General features: G+C 46.2%; 1 protein-coding gene across 1 annotated transcript in view; it reads right to left on the reverse strand.

Moving 5' to 3' along the window:
* LOC306789554 (phospholipid phosphatase-related protein type 4-like) overlaps positions 1-18,941 on the reverse strand; it is a gene marked incomplete at both ends in the record, with an annotated part of 94,715 nt that overhangs the window by 44,584 nt on the left and 31,190 nt on the right. The window contains 2 exons of the mRNA XM_079285561.1: positions 5,012-5,207; positions 5,339-5,468. Coding sequence (XP_079141687.1) covers positions 5,012-5,207; positions 5,339-5,468 — 326 coding nt within the window. The remainder of the gene's footprint in view (positions 1-5,011; positions 5,208-5,338; positions 5,469-18,941) is intronic.

Genomic DNA, 18,941 nt, shown 5'->3' on the forward strand with positions numbered 1-18,941 from the left:
TCATATGCCACCTCTGGATGTACAGCAGATTGAAATGTCTGACTATATGAGTGCCCTAACTTCTCTTACTGAAGCTCTCTTCAAACAGATCGAGAGGACTCGAGCAGTACCTGAAGCAGCGGCAGCTGGAAAGCAGATACAAGTAGGTGATTGGGTCAGGGTCAAGGTTCACAAGCGCAAGTTGACTGACCCCAGGTGGACTGGGCCGTACGAGGTGAAGGAGGTTACTTCACACTCGGTCCAGGTCAAGGGCAAATCAGGCGCCCCTTGGCACCACCTGACACATTGTGTCCCAGCACCGGTACCAACCAGAACACTGGGAGAAATTCGCACTAATTTGGAAAAATGCACCGAGAGTCTAGACGCTCTCTAGGGGCCCCTCATGTAGACCCCACCGAGGTGAAGAAAACTATGATAGGGGTGGGGGTGGGTATGGGGATACTTGCTGCCCTCATGTTGTGGGGACTACAAACCATGTATCAGACACACCAGCACCCATCTAATTCTACCGCCCCATACCCTAATAGGTCATAGATTAGCACGAGCGGACGGTCTAGCCGTTTCTCTCACCAAACGCAGAAGGCGACACATCATCAAGAGAGAAGTTGCCTCACGCTCCTTCGAGCTTACTGGAGGCCCCACCTATATAGACTCAATAGGCATCCCACGAGGCGTTCCTAACGAATACAAACTAGCTGACCAAGTCGCCGCAGGTTTTGAAAACATTCCCATAATCGCAGCCTTCTTTCCGATCACTCCCAACAAAAACGTGGACCGCATAAACTATGTCCATTACAATGTCTTGCGTCTTGTTAACCTCACTAGGGACGCCGTTGAAGGCTTAGCCGCACAACTCGCGCCGACCTCTCTTATGGCTATGCAGAATAGAATGGCTTTGGACATGTTGTTAGCTGAAAAAGGGGGTGTCTGCTCAATGTTTGGAGAAATGTGTTGTACCATCATTCCGAACAACACTGCCCCAGACGGTTCGGTCACTCGGGCTTTAAATAGTCTGCGCACCCTCTGGGAAGAAATGCATGCGGCATCAGGCATAGACAATCCCTTCTCTGATTGGATAGAATCCATGTTTGGCAAATGGAAGGCCCTCATCATGTCCATAGCGGCTTCCATTGCAGTTTTCTTAGCTATTCTCATCACCTGTGGCTGTTGTTGCATCCCCTGTCTCCGAACTTTGATAGGCCGTCTTATTACCACAGCTCTCTCCAAGGAAAGGCAGCCGCCTCCACATGGTGCTTATCCACTGTTGAATGGAGACCTGCCGGCCCCTGACCCAGAGGGGTCATGGGACCAGGAAGAAGAACCAGAGTTGCGTTCATTGACTAACTCCCAGTTAGACGACGACACACCAGTCTAAGAAGTTCACACCTAGCAGGTGTGAAAAGGGGGATTTGTAAATAAAATATATTCATTCACTGTTAAATAATATGCGCTATACTTGTAAAGCTTATATTGCGGAGTTGTGAGGTCACTGTAAGTAGGTCAAAAACGCAGAATGGGGCATTCCGTCACCCGTTCGTACGATAGGAACAGATACAGTGGCCCTGAAAGTAACGCTTGCTTAAACCACCAGATTAGGGCAGAAACTGCCATCTTAGAGTAGGAGAAGAGCTCTTTTTATCTATTCACACAGAGACTTCGAAATAGTTTAGAACTGCACCCTTTTCCTTTTCTGCACCTTAAGTGTTAACAATATGCTGTACATCAACATTTCACACACACTGACGTTCCAGAGAAGGCGGGTTCCGGACGTGAGCCATTGTGGGTGACGTTGCCCAGTGCTCCATCAGGCTATTTGAATGCTAAAAACAAATCCGCCTCTGCTTTGATTTTGACCAATGGCTCCACAAGGGGAACCAGATGGACACGCCTGCTTACTCTGTATAAGCGCTTTTAGGTTTCACTTTTGCACTCTTTGCCTTGGCTAGGGTCCGTGCACGTTTAACTGCTGGACATAATACTTCTGTCACAAATAAATGTTATTGCTTGAATTGAGCTAAACGCCTCGATCTCAGTCTGTTCACTCGATCTTCATTCATAACACTAGACATAGTGAATACAGCTCGATAAAATCCACGGAGCTCCTCTGGACTATGTTATGAACCAGACATGATGGTGTTTAGTTTCCCGGGATATCTGGGACTTCCACAACAAGTACTAAGCAGAAATAGAGGTTATGTTTCCATGGTTAATTCGCGCGAATAAACACAAATAGTCCCCGGCGAGACTGCCGGCGAGACTGGCGGCGAGACTGGCGGCGAGACTGGTGGCGAGACTGGCGGCGAGACTGGCAGCGTGAATGACGCGAATACGCGGCGAGATGAATTTGCGTTGGGGCTAAACTGTGATTGTGAACCATGATAGGGTTGTGCTGCACCATGTCAGCCTATAATATTAGGTTAGTATGTGATTATGAAGTTAGCAGTAACTGTGAACGTAGCAGTGCAGGCTGTCGGTGAACTGCTACAACTCCTCCAGCCCCGAGCTGAGTTCCTGTATCTTGTTTGCAAATTGCTGATTAAAGTGAAGGGGGCTGTTAGACATAACCACAGCACAGGCTCACTTAAATTGGCTGATCTCAAGGTGGACCAGCAATTCTCATTTTATTGACAAACCGCAGTTTTCGGTGGACCAGCCAATAAGTGAAACATCTGTGGGGCTCAATGTTGGCTTAATATGTGTCATTTATCATTTTGTCCCAGTAAAACAGCCATGTTGTCACCAACCCTTGTTGTAGTACATGACCTTGGCAGTGATGATGTACAGAGTTCTGCTATTTAGTAGGGGTGGGGGAAAACATCGATACAGCATAGTATCGCGATATTTTGCGTGGCGATATTGTATCGATACACAGACGGCAAGTATCGATATTTTATTATATAAACTAGAAAAAAATGTTTTACTTGAAAAATCAAATCAATTCCTTTTTGAGTCCACTAGATGGTGCTAAGTTATTTTCTGGTGAGGTCAGCAAAGGTCCCGGGTCAGCGTGATTTGTAGGAAGTTGGTCAAAACAAAGATGGCGACATCAGAGAAAGAAATCATAAATGCACCGTCCGCGTTTAAATCAGACGTCTGGACTTATTTTGTATTTTTTTAACAAGGAAGGGAAGGACATGGATATGACACATTGATATGACACATGGATATGACACCGTTGCAGCATTTTTTCACCGACACATCCGTGCCCAAGCTCTACAGAGAAGTGAAGCTTAAAGTTGAGGAGTCTTTGAGTACAGCAGAAAGAGTTGCATTAACTTGCGATGCGTGGACGTCAAGCACGGTGGATTCCTATGTGACTATAACAGCACAATATCTCACAGAGGACTGGCGACTGCTGTCTCTCGTTCTCCAAACTAGAGCAGTACACGTAAGTCACAGCGAGGCAAACATGACAGACCTCCTGCAGAATGCAGCACAAGATGGGGGATTGCCGGCAAAAACCTGGTGGTTGTAACAACGCTTCTAACGGGGGCGTTGCCGTTGAGTTAGCGGGATTCCTGCATGTGAAGTGTTTCGCTCACACGCTCAATCTGGCCTCACAACGGGGTTAAATCTGCCAACAGTAGCCAGGCTCATGGGGGGAGTGCAGCGCATAACTGTCTCTCTGCCCTTATATGAGTTATAGTTCATATACTGAGTCCACACGTTTGCATTTAGTTAAGTTGGACTATGTAGTGATACAAACAGTTCAGTTTGTCAGGTTCATGCAACATTTATGACATTGTTGGTGAGTCTGTCTGCTTGACAATCCTATTCTGCTGCAATAAAAATGATTGAAGTGAGATGAACAGACTGAAAACTTTATCTTATTAGATAAAACATGTTGACACAGTTTTCCTTTGGGGACATCATTTGAAGTTGAAAAAAGTAATAAATCGCAATATAGACCTATGTTATCGCAATACTCAGAATATCGCAGTATCGTGATAATATCGTATTGTGACCTAAGTATCGTGATAATATGGTACCGTGACCTAAGTATCATAATATGGTATCGTGACCTAAGTATCGTGATAATATGGTATCCTGACCTAAGTATCGTGATAATATTGTATTGTGACCTAAGTATCGTGATAATATGGTATCGTGACCTAAGTATCATGATATCGTATCGTGGCCTAAGTACCGTGATAATATCGTATTGTGACCTAAGTATCGTGATAATATCGTATCGTGACCTAAGTATCGTGATAATATCGTATCGTGACCTACGTATCGTGATAATATCGTATTGTGACCTAAGTATCGTGATAATATGGTATCGTGACCGAAGTATCGTGATAATATGGTATCGTGACAATATCGTATTGTGACCTAAGTATCGTGATAATATGGTGTCGTGACCTAAGTATCGTGATAATATGGTACCGTGACCTAAGTATCGTGACAATATCGTATTGTGACCTAAGTATCGTGATAATATGGTATCGTGGCCTAAGTATCGTGATAATATGGTATCGTGATAATATGGTATCGTGACCTAAGTATCGTGGTAATATGGTATCGTGACCTAAGTATCATGATAATATCGTATCCTGACCTAAGTATCGTGATAATATCGTATTGTGACCCAAGTATCGTGACAATATCGTATTGTGACCCAAGTATCGTGATAATATGGTATCGTGACCTAAGTATCGTGATAATGTGGTATCGTGATAATATGGTATTGTGACCTAAGTATCGTGATATCGTATTGTGACCCAAGTATCGTGATAATATCGTATCGTGACCTAAGTATCGTGTGATTCCCACCCCTAGTATTTAGCCCATATTGTCTGTTTGAACACTTATCCGCTGAGCAGATCTGTAACCATAACAACAGGGAAAATGAGTCTGCAGCTACAAGAAGATTATAGCCTGTTCATGTGCGAGTGTGCTAAAACTAAACATAAAAAGGACCCACTCACCCACATACATCCTCTGACACACTCACTAGATCGCTCCCACACTCTCCCACAGTCAGTCGCTTGGTAAAACTAAGCCTTACCTCCCAGCATTGATGAGCCCAGCATCTTGTCCAGAACAGATATCCTCCAGAATAAAAGCTTCATCGCAGGTGGACATGTTAATGTGGGTCAAGTTGGGTTTACACACATCCAACCAGTAGGGTGTGTGTTGACCAGTGGACAGCTGGAGAACATCAGTTATCAGTGCTGTCACACACAGGCCGAAGATATGGACACCTGGGAGAAGCAACAGCAAACACCGGATTAGTAGAACATGTTGCTGTTCGAGCTGTTGCCTGTTGTCTGTGGTTCAGTTACTGAAAACAGGCATTTAATCAGTTGTGTGCATAAAGTATGTGTCCTCCCACCTATGAAGCGGACAGCCCTGCGGATGTAGGAGTTGAAATTACAGCCTGCAGCGTTGATGTTGGCCTCCGTCTGTGTGGCCGATGACCTCCTGGATAGATAGCAGTACAGAATGGCCTCTCCTATCAGAATCTACACACAGACACAGCCAAAGAAGAGATTTTATGTCACCAAATACATACAATATTATTGGGGAATTTATTATTGTTAATATCCCACTGTCATGACTGATACCTGAATTTGACAGAGTTTATGGTTTTGTTTATTTATTTACACTTTAAATAGAAGATTAAATGCAAAAATTTTATTTAAAAAATCAAGAGATTTCCATCCCAAACGAGTAAGACTGCAAGATACTCTGAAAAAAGCTAGGAGGTTTTGCTTCTTTGTCAACCTACTGCTTCGAAGGTCAAAAATGTACTTTATGTAATCTCAAAATGTGGAAAGTCACATCAAAATGAAGTTCAAACACAAGCAAAGAAGGTGAACTAGATGTGCTGGCTCTCTGATGTAAATGGTGCATTAAGATTAACTGATCTTACACCTGGCTTTAAAGATTGTAAAGCCCTCTGAGGCAAATTTGTGATTTTGGGCGATACAAAAATAAACTGAAAATAAATTGAAATTGAAGGAACATCAACAGAAAAAAACATGAATCAACTGCTGTTATGCGAATATTAAGAGTTGGGCGCATCGAGATAAACAGTTGGTGGCACTAATTCTCTGGTCGAATTTCATTAAACTGCAGTGGCGGGCCGTGCATGTTATACCTGGGCCTTCACTGCTGTCCTGCAGCTGAAACACAGCTACGGTTATTATTTGTTTCGTGTCAAAATGAAGCCAACACTATCTACCGGTAAGTAACTATCAACTATCTAACTCAGTAGATACACTATATGCCGAGAATGCGTCTCCTCTCTGCTCTGACTGCAGCGCGAGGCTTCTGTTGGCGGCGGCGGAGGGGCTCACGGGAGCTCCCGCTGCTCTTTCACGACAGAGCAGAACGTACGAGCTTTAACGTCAAAACACCAGAGAATTCTCCATTAACACCAGAACAAGTTGCTAGATTTGTCACTAGTAGCTTTTGACAAAGAAAAGTCTCCATGAGGGTTTGGAAAGTCGCCAGATTTAGTGAGAAAGTCACCAAGTTGCCAACACTGGCACCTGCTAAATATGTCCCCAGAGCAACATTGGATGTAACAATGGTTCCTATCACATATAAAACCAAACAAAAATCTTCATAAAAACAACTTGTACAAATAATAATATATAAACAAGCATATTAAAGCTACTGCAGATGTAGAAACAAATGTATTTAACTTACCAGAGCTGCTGTTCACTATTTAAAGATAAAGTGCATCCTCCTTTCTTTGTTAACAAAGAGTTTAATCTCACCGTTGTTCAGTACATCCGTGTGTTTTAGTTCCAGTAAGAAGTCCTTCTCCATTCATGGTTGCCAGTGAAGACAGTTGAGCCTCCCCAGTTGTATTTGTTGAATACGTTTTAATGCGTTTGAGGCTGAAGATGTCCGCTCCACACAGGCAGCAGATTTTAGGATTGTCACTGCCCAACATGTCAGGCTAGCCCACTGACCAGTCACGTACTTGTAGGCCAGCTAGAAGGCTCTGGCACGTCAACGAATACGCCCAACATGTCAAACTAAAGATCTGATTGGTTGAAGAATATGACAATCAACAATATCGTCCCCATTCACTTAATCTGCACATGGATTCACTTGTGAGTCTGCAGGCCTCTGCCTCAGTTCTTACCTAGAGACACAGAGGTGAGATCTGATTGGATAAAAGCTCTACTTAAAACAAGCTGCACTGGAAGCAGAGCAACTGAGGAAGACAGTAGCTGTGCAGAACATAAGACAATGGGAAAATATTTTTATAAATTATAATACATGTAGTGTATTGAAGAAACATTATTAAATTATAAAATAGATATAAGTTTGTGATGTGACGGCCCAGGGCCATCAGGAAGATTGAAGGCAGCTGGCCAACGCCTTCGCCCTACAAAGACCCGCCCATCTGGAGGAGGGGTGGGCTTCTTCCCCTCTCACACCTGGTGTGTGACAAGGAGCGGCTGGTGGCAGTGGAACCTTCTGGCGCTCACGACCAGAATGCTCACTATTTGTTGCACATTTGAAATGTCCTGGCATTTGATCATTAAAAGTATTGGTTTGTTTAGCTCCGTGCCTGAGTCTTCGTGGCGTATTGTTGTGGTTTAAGAGCCGGACCATAACAGTGATTCTGTTTTGGCCAGCAGAGAAGGCCTTGCAGGCCCTGACGGCCCACCACTGTTAAACTGTAGCAGAAGAAGAGGACACAACAAGATAGATCACTTAATCAAAAGAGCTCCAGTCAAACCTCATGCAGTGGAAAACCATGTGGAAATCATTTCTGTTTGTTTCATGTATGTTTTCTATTTTTAGTCTTTTCAGTGGAGTAGTGAAGCCCGAGTGACAAATAAGTCACAATTTTCATGTAAGACATGATGCAGATTTGTCAATTGACACAGCAAGAAGGATGAAAAGCAGCAGAAGCAGCAAAATATTTGGACAAACAGTTGGGTCATTGCCCTTTCGTGCTGAGAAGATAACAAGCAACAACAATGAAGCAATCAACAGTGCTGTTATACGTGTACTGTGAATTCACAATAAAAGGATGTCTGGCGAATTTATCAGCAAATATTATCTTATTGCACATGAAATTGTGGTTTAGAAATGACAAAGTTATGTTTGAGGTCATTTATCAACAATGTTGATATGATAAGATATTTTCCCTTTGGGACTGCTGGCTACTGATCAACAGCAATGCATGGCTCTACTCTTCATCCAGATAAATGTGAACTACTGGATGGAAGAAACACACTTTCTGCCACCACCAGGTCTGGCCCAGGCCCCAGCAGCAGCATGCCAGCTACCACCAGGCTACACACAGGCCCCAGGAGCAGCATGCCAGCTACCACCAGGCTACACCAAGGCCCCAACATCAGCATGCCAGCTACCACCGGGTCAGGCCCAGGCCCCAGCAGCAGCATGCAAGCTACCACTAGGCTACACCCAGGTCCCAGCAGAAGTATGCCAGCTACCAACCGGTCTGGCGTCCGGATCAACACCAACAAGTGGGTGAGTCCTGAGAACAATTCTACACATACTGCGATGGAGGACACATTTTACCCATTGATAATACGAACTCAATTGTCAATAATTTTAGTCCACTGACTAACTCACACCCTGATATGGATACCTGCTCACAACAAATTGAAAACTCCGAACATTGTGCTGTAACAACGAAAGTGAAACAAAGTGGCCTGAATCCAGCTATCAGAAGATTACGTAAACATAAACTTTTCAAAATGGTCAATCATGCCCGGGTGCTCTGGGATACGCACGCAAGACCTGAAGGACTGTTTGGGGGCATTTAAACATTCAAAGTCTCTTGCCTAAAATGGATAAAAAAAACATCTTGTTGTGGATTCAAACCTGGACTTTCTGTGTCTCAGAAATGTGGCTACATATAAACTGGCCCTCTGTTGCTCTGAATGTACGTGGATACAATATATTTAGAGGAGATATATCTTGTGGTAAAGGAGGAGGAGTAATGTTTTACATTAAAGAACACCTTAACTGTAGCCAGATTGAGTGGTCAAGTGATGTCAAATTGGAATGTATTGGTCTGAAAGTGTCACTATCATCTCAAATGTCTCTTACTCTTATCTGTCTCTCCAGACCACCATCGTCCAAATGTGAATTTTATGATCAGCTTAATTCCATGTTAAAGGAATGTGACTTTGACAAAGAGGTGACTTTGACAAAAATACACAATATGGTAACTGGTATGTCTGGCCATAATTTAATACTTTTAACAAGAAACCGTTTTAATATGTCTTCTACCAGAAAGGCTTCATTAAAAAGGCTTCATTAAGAATACCGAAAGGTGACCAAAATTCATTTGAGAATGCTATACAAGGAATTGATTGGAGCAACTGTTTAACGGGTGCAAGTGTGGAGGAAGACAACATCTTCTTATCCACAATACAGACCACAAGTAACAGTTTCCTTAAGAAAGCCCAAATTGCAATTCAAATTTAATTTACTATCAACCAAAAAAGCTGAACAACTACTGTTGTACTCTCGTGGCCGGTCATACGAGTACGGGGACAAGAACAGTCGGCTGCTGGCACATCAGCTAAAGCGGGAAGCAGCCTCACGACTGATCCCTGAAATTAAAGATAGTCATGGTAACTTGAAAACAAGCCCGCAAGAAATTAATAAAGTTTTTGAGGCATATTACTCTAAGTAGTATACTTCTGAATCTACCTTAACCAAAGGACCAATGAAAACATTTTTAGACGGCCTCGACTTCCCCTGTCTTGAATCAGAAAACATTGCGGAACTGAATCATACAGTAGAACTAGAGGAAGTCCAAGCAGCAATTACAACTATGCAAAGTGGCAAAACTCTGGGGCCTGATGGCTTTACCGCAGAGTTTTAAAAAAAATTTAAAGACAAGCTTTCTCCAATTCTTCTTGGAATGTATCAGGAGTCACTGATTAGGGGTACTCTTCCACCTACACTATCACAAGCAACCATTACACTCTTACTAAAAAAGGATAAGGACCCCTCTGATTGTGGATCCTAACGGCCGATCTCACTTCTCAATGTAGACGCGAAAATCATTGCAAAGGTACTGTCTCGCCGACTTGAAAATATTATGCCTCTAATTATTTCTGAAGACCAGACTGGTTTTATAAAAAATCGTCATTCATTTTCCAACATCCGCAGGTTACTTAATATAATTCATACTTCCCACTCTGCATTGGTCCCGGAAGCAGTTGTTTCATTAGATGCCGAAAAGGCTTTTGACCGAATCGAGTGGGAGTACCTATTCACGGTCTTGCATAAATTCGGTTTTGGTGGTGTTTTCTGCTCCTGGATTAGACTCTTATATTCATCTCCGCAAGCGTGTGTCAGCACCAACTCATTACGTTCCCCATATTTCACTTTAACGAGAGGCACACGCCAAGGATGCCCACTTTCCCCCTTGCTTTTTGCAATTGCAATAGAACCACTATCCATTGCATTGACATCATCACCACTTTTGCGGGGAGTACGGCGGGGTGGGATAGAGCATCGTGTGTCACTGTACGCAGATGACCTTTTGTTGTATGTGAATGACCCAGTGGCATCTTCTCCTATAATTAAATCACTTCTGACGGAATTTGGTTCATTCTCAGGATATAAACTAAACTTCAAAAAGAGTGAATTGAATAAACGATTTGGCTTGCCAAATTCAACAGTCTTCAGTACCTTTTCGTTTAGCCAGTTTGGGTTTCAAATACCTAGGTGTGAACATAAGCCGCAGTCTTGCCTCTCTTCATACAGCCAACTTTAACCCCTTGGTTGAAAATATGAAAAATGATCTTCTTAGATGGAGCAACCTGCCCCTGTCACTACCTGGCAGGGTGCAGTCTATAAAAATGAATGTATTCCCCAAATTTCTGTACCTGTTTAGATGCTGACCAACATTCCTGCCAAAATCTTTTTTCAAGTATATTGATAAGATTATTTTAAACTTTATTTGGGCAGGCAAGTCGCCATGAGTGAGCAAGGTCTTCCTCCAACGCCCAAGGGACTTGGGTGGCCTGGCTCTTCCTAATTACATTTTTATTATTGGGCAACTAATATTCAAAAAATATCATTTGGATTAATGCCCCTGAGACTGATTGGTGCATTTTGGAGGCTCAATCATGCTATTCATCTTCTCTTCGTGCATTGGTATACTCATCTCTTCCGATAAAACTGTCCAGCCACTCTTCTAACCCGATTGTCCTTGCTACTCTTAGAACTTGGATTCAATTTCGTCTTCACTTAAAATTTCTAACAGCTTCTGCTCAGGGTCCGATTAGTAATAATCATCTATTCCCACCATCTGTAGTGGACAAAACTACCACTTCCGCTGTGGGGAAAAAGTGGACTGAAGTGTTTCAGGGATCTTTTTGACGATGACCACTTCTCTAGCTTCGACTCTCTTTGTAAGAGATGTGGCCTGGACCGTTCAAATTTCTTCAGATACTTTCAGGTCCGTCACTTTGTAGTGAAACACTTTCCGTCATACCCTGATCTCCCGTGCAAAACACTTTGGGAAAGCCTACTGGACACACATCCAACTCAGAAGGGACTGATCTCTAAAGTTTACAACCAGATCATAACTACAATAGATACCTCTTCTATAATCAAAACCAAATGGGAAAGTGAGTTGAACATGAACCTGACAGAGAATTGGTGGGTGGATGCACTGAATAGCGTGAATACATCTACGTCTTGTGCCAGACTTGGTCTCATTCAGTTTAAAGTGGTCCATAGGATGCACTTTAGCAACAGCAAACTTGCTAAAATATTCCCAGGTCGTGACGCAGGATGTAGCCGTTGTGATCATCCTCAAGCAGATTTACTACACATGTCCTGGGGTGTTCAGATTTAAGTAGCTCTTTGTTTTCTGTTTTTGTTTTGTTTGTTTTATGTTTTTTGCTTTTCTTTCTTGTTATTTTCTCCTTTACTACTGTAAACTGAGTAACACGTGCACAAAAAATGAAAATACTTGCTCATTGATTTTTATGTCATACGGTGCATTCTCACAAATAAAGTATATATAAAAAATTTAAAAAAAGAAAGCCTAAATTAAACAAAATCAAAAGAACACACTTCCATGGCTAAATAGTGACATCTGGAATTTTATGAAAAAACGGGACTATGCGTTAAAACTGGGACTCAAGTCTAAATTAGGAAATGATAGGCAGAAATTCAACAATGCTGAGAAACCAGGTAACGAAAGAAAAGCAAAAGCTAATTTTTGTATTAAGATCATTGATGAAGCAGGAGGTAATTCTAAAATAATATGGGATAATCTAAAGAAGTTTACAGACAAACATAACAGCAATTCAAAGAAGCAACTTAAAATGAATGTGAACGGGTGCCTTACGCAAGATGAAGTTGTAATTTGTACAGCTTTCAATTCATACTTTATCAACTCAGTGGAAGCTTTAACTCAAAGATCCAGTACTGGTCAATTTGATCCTACACCAGTAAATGAAGGTCAACAATGCTTCTCTATTCAAGAAGTCTCTGAATCTACTGTCACCAGAGATCTACGCTCACTCAAGAACTCTAGGGCCAAAGATGTTTATGGAATTGACAATATTTTTCTCAAGAAACACAAAGGCACACGCGCTCACCCGATCACAAGCATTGTCAACAACTCTCTCAGGCAATGTGTGTTTCCGAAAGGATGGAGATCAGCCATCGTAACACCCATTTTTAAGTCAGGTGATTCAACCAATGTCTCTAATTATCGGCCAATCAGTATCCTCCCTGCTGTTTCCAAAATTGCTGAGAAATGTGTTGCAGAGCAACTTATTAAACATCTCTACAGCTCTCCATATCAGCTGCATCCTATGCAGTTTGGTTACAGGGCTAATCATTCGACTGAAACAGCCAACTGCTTCCTCTTAGAGAATGTGAAGCTTAAAATGGATAAGGGGGGGGGGGTAGTCGCAGCAGTTTTTCTTGACCTCAAGAAGGCTTTTGATACGGTTAATCACAATGTCCTGATTAATAAACTGTCAAATTTGAACTTTTCCCGAGAGTCTCTTGCCTTGCTGAAATCCTACCTTGAAGGAAGAACCCAGTGTGTCAGAGTGGGTGATGTGACATCATCTACTCTAAGATCTAACGTGGGAGTACCCCAGGGTTCTATTTTGGGACCTTTGTTATTCAGTTTATACATTAATGATTTGCCGGGTGTCTGTGATGGGTGTGATATTGAAATGTACGCTGACGATACAGTGATTTATGTGCGCTGTCAAGAAGAGTTGAGCTCACAGAGAAAGCCGCCTTGGATACATGCATACACGTTAAGGGGAAAGACAGGATATAAAAGCACGAAACATATACTCAGAAATCAATAGTTAAAGTATAATCGAAAGATAAGGTTTATGATCATTATATAACACATGTTTAATGCATAGAGTGATTTAACAAATATAAAAACTGATTATAATAATGTTCTGTGTACCGGAGCTGAGATGTGGAAAAACTGTGTGATAGTGTATCAGCAGACCGAGTGAGTCAGGAACAGATGTTTTTGGGTGTGGGTTGAAAAAACAGTCATGAGACATGGAATTCTGCTGCAAGAGATGACTCACACACATGAGAGGGAAAGATCTGGTGCTTTCCAGAGACAAACGCACACACAAAAGGGTGGGATGAAAATCATGTGTTCAGAATAGGTGGGGGGGGAACAGATAGCCCAAATCAAGGATAAAAGGAGACGCTTGCAAGCCCCAAACTGGGATTTCTACACGAGCCGTCCAGACGCTCTCAGAAGAAGATACGGACGATTGCAACTGAAGTATTCGAGGACTTCGTCTCGGTTCACGGAAAGAAGACCGCTGTTCGTGGACAAAGAATTGAAAGACGGAGATTTTCCTCTCCCCACTGCTCGACTTTAACAACGGAGGAACGCCGCCGCCCTAGAAAGACTTTGTACAGAGCCTTGTGGACTGTTGGCCGAACTCCGCTGCGAGAGCAGGAGAGTCCGAGGGTCTGGCCAGACCTTCGCTCCTAACAACTCCAAAATAACCTTTTCATCGCACCTTTGGAAATCCAGCTCCAACCGAGCCGTCTCAGCATCTAAAACCAATGAGTATAACCTAAGAAGAAAATTAAAGTAACGAATCAAGTGTAGTGACATTTTATGTGAGCTGTAGCTTAACCCTTGCAAACTAACTAAATATAACCTGCAATAAATATCTAATCTGCATTTAAAGTAAAATTCTCAAGTGCATTTATTTGCTCAAGTAGTAAAAGTTCCTCGTGGCAGTAAAAAGTTAAATCCATTGTATGTCTAACAACTGAGTTCTGTAAGGTTATCCTAGAAGACCGAATCCACTCAACAATCCCTTACGTTTTAGAAGTAATCCTAGCCGTTAAAACCTAAACCTGGCATTTACCAAGAGCACGGATCCAGAAGAGGGAAGCTGCCATAACCGACGCGACTGGTAGGAGTGCCCGGGGTCAGGGTGGCCCCTCGACCGAGTGCACTCAGACCGGAGGAAGCAGGGTAGACGTCGGGAGTAACGGCAGTTAGAAGAGCCAGGCGAGTTCCCTCGCAAGAACACCAGCTCGACAATCTTTTAATAGAGAGCTGAGTCAGTAAGTAGCCCCGTATCGGGCCAGAAGTACCCCAGGATCTAACAGCGCGCAAAGAACAGGCTGCACTTAAACTCACGTCCACAATGACAAATGTAACTAAATGGCTTGCAGATTCCTGCCTTCACCTGAATGTTAAAAATACTGTTTGAATGTTCTTCACAAAGAGGGCTTGCAAAGTGTCACTGGAGCCAGATGTTTATGTTGCTGGTGAGAGGCTACAGGTAGTGTCAGATTTCAGATATTTAGGAATTTTTATTGATTATAATCTCTCTTTTAAAAAACAGGTAAAACATGTGACAACGGTCGTAAAATGTAATCTCATGAATTTTAGATATATCAGACACTGTCTAACCATGCGGGCTGCAGAATTGTATTTTAATGCAATGATTATCCCCCATCTGACCTACTGCTTAACCAGCTGGGCACAAGCCAGCAGCACAACATTAAAATCCATTCATATTCTCCATAAACAAGCCCTAAAAACACTTGATAAAAAACACAAAAGTCACCATCACTGCAATATTGTCACCAAACACCATATCCTGAGTTGGGAGAACATCATTAAATTCACTGATGTGTGTCTGGTTTTTAAAATTTTACATGGTATGGCCCCACCTCCACTTAGTGATTTTATTAAACAAAGCGCTCAAAGCAGCAGACTCACTAGATCTGCTTCAAGAGGTGATTGTGTCATTCCAGATAGGTCAAGCTCATTTAGTAAATCTACATTCTCTGTGAAGGCAGCTCACTCGTGGAATGCTGTGCCACCACACATATGCACACAAAACACATACCAAACATTCAAGCATCACTTCAAGGAATGGCTTGTTGCCAATCAGGCGTGCAAGCATTGATGTACTGTCTGTCCTGCCTGCTTGTTTCGCCTATATGTGTATTTGTATTGTTCAGTGTTGCTATTTTCCATTTTTTGACATGTCTGTTATGTGCTGCAGTGTTATATGTGCTTGTACTGTAGGTGGGTCTGTTCTGCCTGACGCATGCTGCAGCCTGTTATGTCTGCTCTGCTTTAATGTCGTACACTTTTATTTTGGATTGGTTTTGTCTGTACGTTGCTGTCCGTTTGTCTATGAATTTTAAGCTTTATTTTAGGCTGCCTTGAAACACCTGGCCGGGGACAGGAGATGTAAATTAGCCTCTCTGGCTAACTCTGGCTCACTTACAGCTCAACTGTTGATTGGTGTGCATTGTCCCGAAAAATAAATAAATAAACAAATAAACAAATGTTGATACTCAACTGTCTGTCTACCAATTCAACTGTCTGTCTACCACTCAAGTGTCTGTCTATCAGTGGTCACTAACAAAATCTCCATTAGCTGTTTAGCTCAGTGCTATTGACAGATGAGCCGCTCACTGTGATTACTCTGAGCAGCATGATGGGAATGAATTACAATATAATAAGTGTCTGATTAAGTTAGGTATTCAACATTGTTTTAAGGTTGTTCCTCAACAACTTATATTGGACGTGCAGTTGTGACAGATTATGAACTTTATGTCCTCTTCCCTCATTGTCACGGGAGTTCACAGATAGGACCCAAAAGCAAGACCACAGGAGACAGAAGTGAATGTTCAACAGGTTTTATTTATAGACAGGTGGGTGCAGGTGTGGAGCCCGTGGTCCGACACCCGAGTGGCAGATCGACGGTGTGAGTCCCGTGGCTCGACACCGGAGGCCTGGCAGCTTGACGGCGATTGTAGTCCGTTTAACCCCAGGCGGGTAGAGCGACAGATCGACGGTGTGAGTCCCGTGGCTCGACACTGGAGGGCTGGTGAGTTGACGGCGTGAAGTCCCGTGGCTCGATACTGGAGTCGACAGAGTGTAATCCGTAGACCACAACGAGAGCAGAGCGGCGGAGCGCATCCACAAACACAAGGAGGGCAGAGCGGCGGAGTGTAATCCACAGACACAAGGAGGGCAGAGCGGCGGAGTGTAATCCACAGACACAAGGAGGGCAGAGGATGCCACGGGGTTTCAGCCGGTTAAAGACGGTACGACCTGACACTCCCAGACTGCAGGGCCAGAGCTTATATAGTGGCAGGATACTCATTAAGGGGCCCTGAGTCTGGTGTGTCAGGCTGCAGGAGGTGATCAGCTTGAGTGTCCTCAGCCGTGCACGATTAAGGGTGCGGCCCTGGGAGGTGTCTGAAGGCAGAGGACACACAGAGCACATGGTACACCACAACAGACAGGGGAATGACAGGACACATGAGGAGAGGAGATCAGGGGACACACACACCGGGTCAGACAGGGATCCTGGATCCTGACAGTACCCCCCCCTTAAGGAACGGATTCCAGACGTAACACAAGACACCACACAGGGCGGGTGGAGGGGGTCCGGAGGAGGGATGTCCCCACAGCTACAAGGCCGACTAGGGTGGGCGGCGGGGGTCCGGAGGAGGGGTGACAGGATCTGACCGGCCACGGGACCGCCGAAGAGCGTCGGCCACCGGTGCTCCGGCGGACGGCCGGGAGGGCAGAAGGGCTCCGGACACGGGTGCTCCGGCGGACGGCCGGGCGGGCGGAAGGGCTCCGGACACGGGTGCTCCGGCGGACGGCCGGGCGGGCGGAAGGGCTCCGGACACGGGTGCTCCGGCGGACGGCCGGGCGGGCGGAAGGGCTCCGGACACGGGTGCTCCGGCGGACGGCCGGGCGGGCGGAAGGGCTCTGGAGAATAGGATGCTGGTGCCGCAGTGGCAGGTACTGGAGATCTCTGCTTCTCCGCGACGGCAGCGGGCACTGGAGGTCGCTGCTGCTCAGAGACGGCAGCGGGCACTGGAGGTCGCTGCTGCTCAGAGACGGCAGCGGGCACTGGAGGTCGCTGCCGCTCAGAGACGGCAACTGGAGGTCGTTGCGCCTCTGGGACGGCGGCCGGGTGTGGGAGAGGCTGCGGCACGGAGGCGGCGACAGGAACTGGAGCGGACTGCGGCGCTGAGGCGGCAGGAACTGGAGCGGGCTGCGGCGCTGAGGCGGCAGGAACTGAAGCGGGCTGCGGCGTAGAGGCGGCAGCGGCAGGAACTGGCGTAGAGGTGGCCGCGGCAGGAACTGGAGCTGGCGCTGCGGCGGGAACTGGGACTGCGGCGGCAGGAACTGGAGCTGCGGCGGTAGGAACTGGAGCTGCGGCGGCAGGAACTGGAGCTGGCCCTGCGGCGGCAGGAACTGGAGCTGCGGCGGCAGGAACTGGAGCTGCGGCGGCAGGAACTGGAGCTGCGGCGGCAGGAACTGGAGCTGGCCCTGCGGCGGCAGGAACTGGAGCTGCGGCGGCAGGAACTGGAGCTGCGGCGGCAGGAACTGGCGCTGGCCCTGCGGCGGCAGGAACTGGAGCTGCGGCGGCAGGAACTGGAGCTGGCCCTGCGGCGGCAGGAACTGGAGCTGCGGCGGCAGGAACTGGAGCTGCGGCGGCAGGAACTGGAGCTGGCCCTGCGGCGGCAGGAACTGGAGCTGGCCCTGCGGCGGCAGGAACTGGAGCTGGCCCTGCGGCGGCAGGACCAGAGAGCGGCTCTGGCTCCGCGGCCGCGAGGTCCGGGGATAGCTGCGGCTCCGAGACCACAGCTGGGACTGGAGGTCGCTGCTGCTCCGGGACGGCAGCGGCAGGACCTGGAGGTCGCTGCTGCTCCGGGACGGCAGCGGCGGGACCTGGAGGTCGCTGCTGCTCCGAGACGACAGCGGCGGGAACTGGAGGTTGCTGCTGCTCCGGGATGACAGCGGCGGGAACTGGAGGTCGCTGCTGCTCCGGGATGACAGCGGCAGGAACTGGAGGTCGCTGCTGCTCCGGGACGGCAGCGGCGGGAACTGGCGGTCGCTGCTCTGGGACGGCAGCCGCGGGAGCTGGAGGTCGCTGCTGATCTGGGACGGCAGCGGCGGGAACTGGAGGTCGCTGCTGCTCCGGGATGACAGCGGCGGGAACTGGAGGTCGCTGCTGCTCCGGGACGGCAGCGGCGGGAACTGGCGGTCGCTGCTCTGGGACGGCAGCGGTGGGAGCTGGAGGTCGCTGCTGCACTGCGACTGCGGCAGCCGGGACTGGAGGTCGCCACGGTATGGAGACAGCGGCGGCCGGGACTGGAGGTCGCCGCGGTACGGAGACGGCGGCGGCCGGGACTGGCGAAAGCTGTGCCGCAGAGGCGGTAGGAACCGGAGCTAGCTGCGGCGAAGAGGTGACAGGAACAGGAGCCGGCTGCAATGCAGTCTGACTACGGGGAGCCGGAGTCGACCGGGCCACTGAGTGTTCCGCTACCCTTGCATGGCTCAGTCTCCGGCTGAGAAGGCGCTTGACCATATACTCAGAGTTCCCCAGAGGGTCAAAAACTCTCATCAGAGCAGTCACAAAGTCCACATACCCCACAGTATTAGGCTGGTCGCTGCTCACTGT

This window comes from Melanostigma gelatinosum (genome assembly GCF_949748355.1).
Source record: "Melanostigma gelatinosum genome assembly, chromosome: 15".
NCBI lineage: Eukaryota > Metazoa > Chordata > Actinopteri > Perciformes > Zoarcidae > Melanostigma > Melanostigma gelatinosum.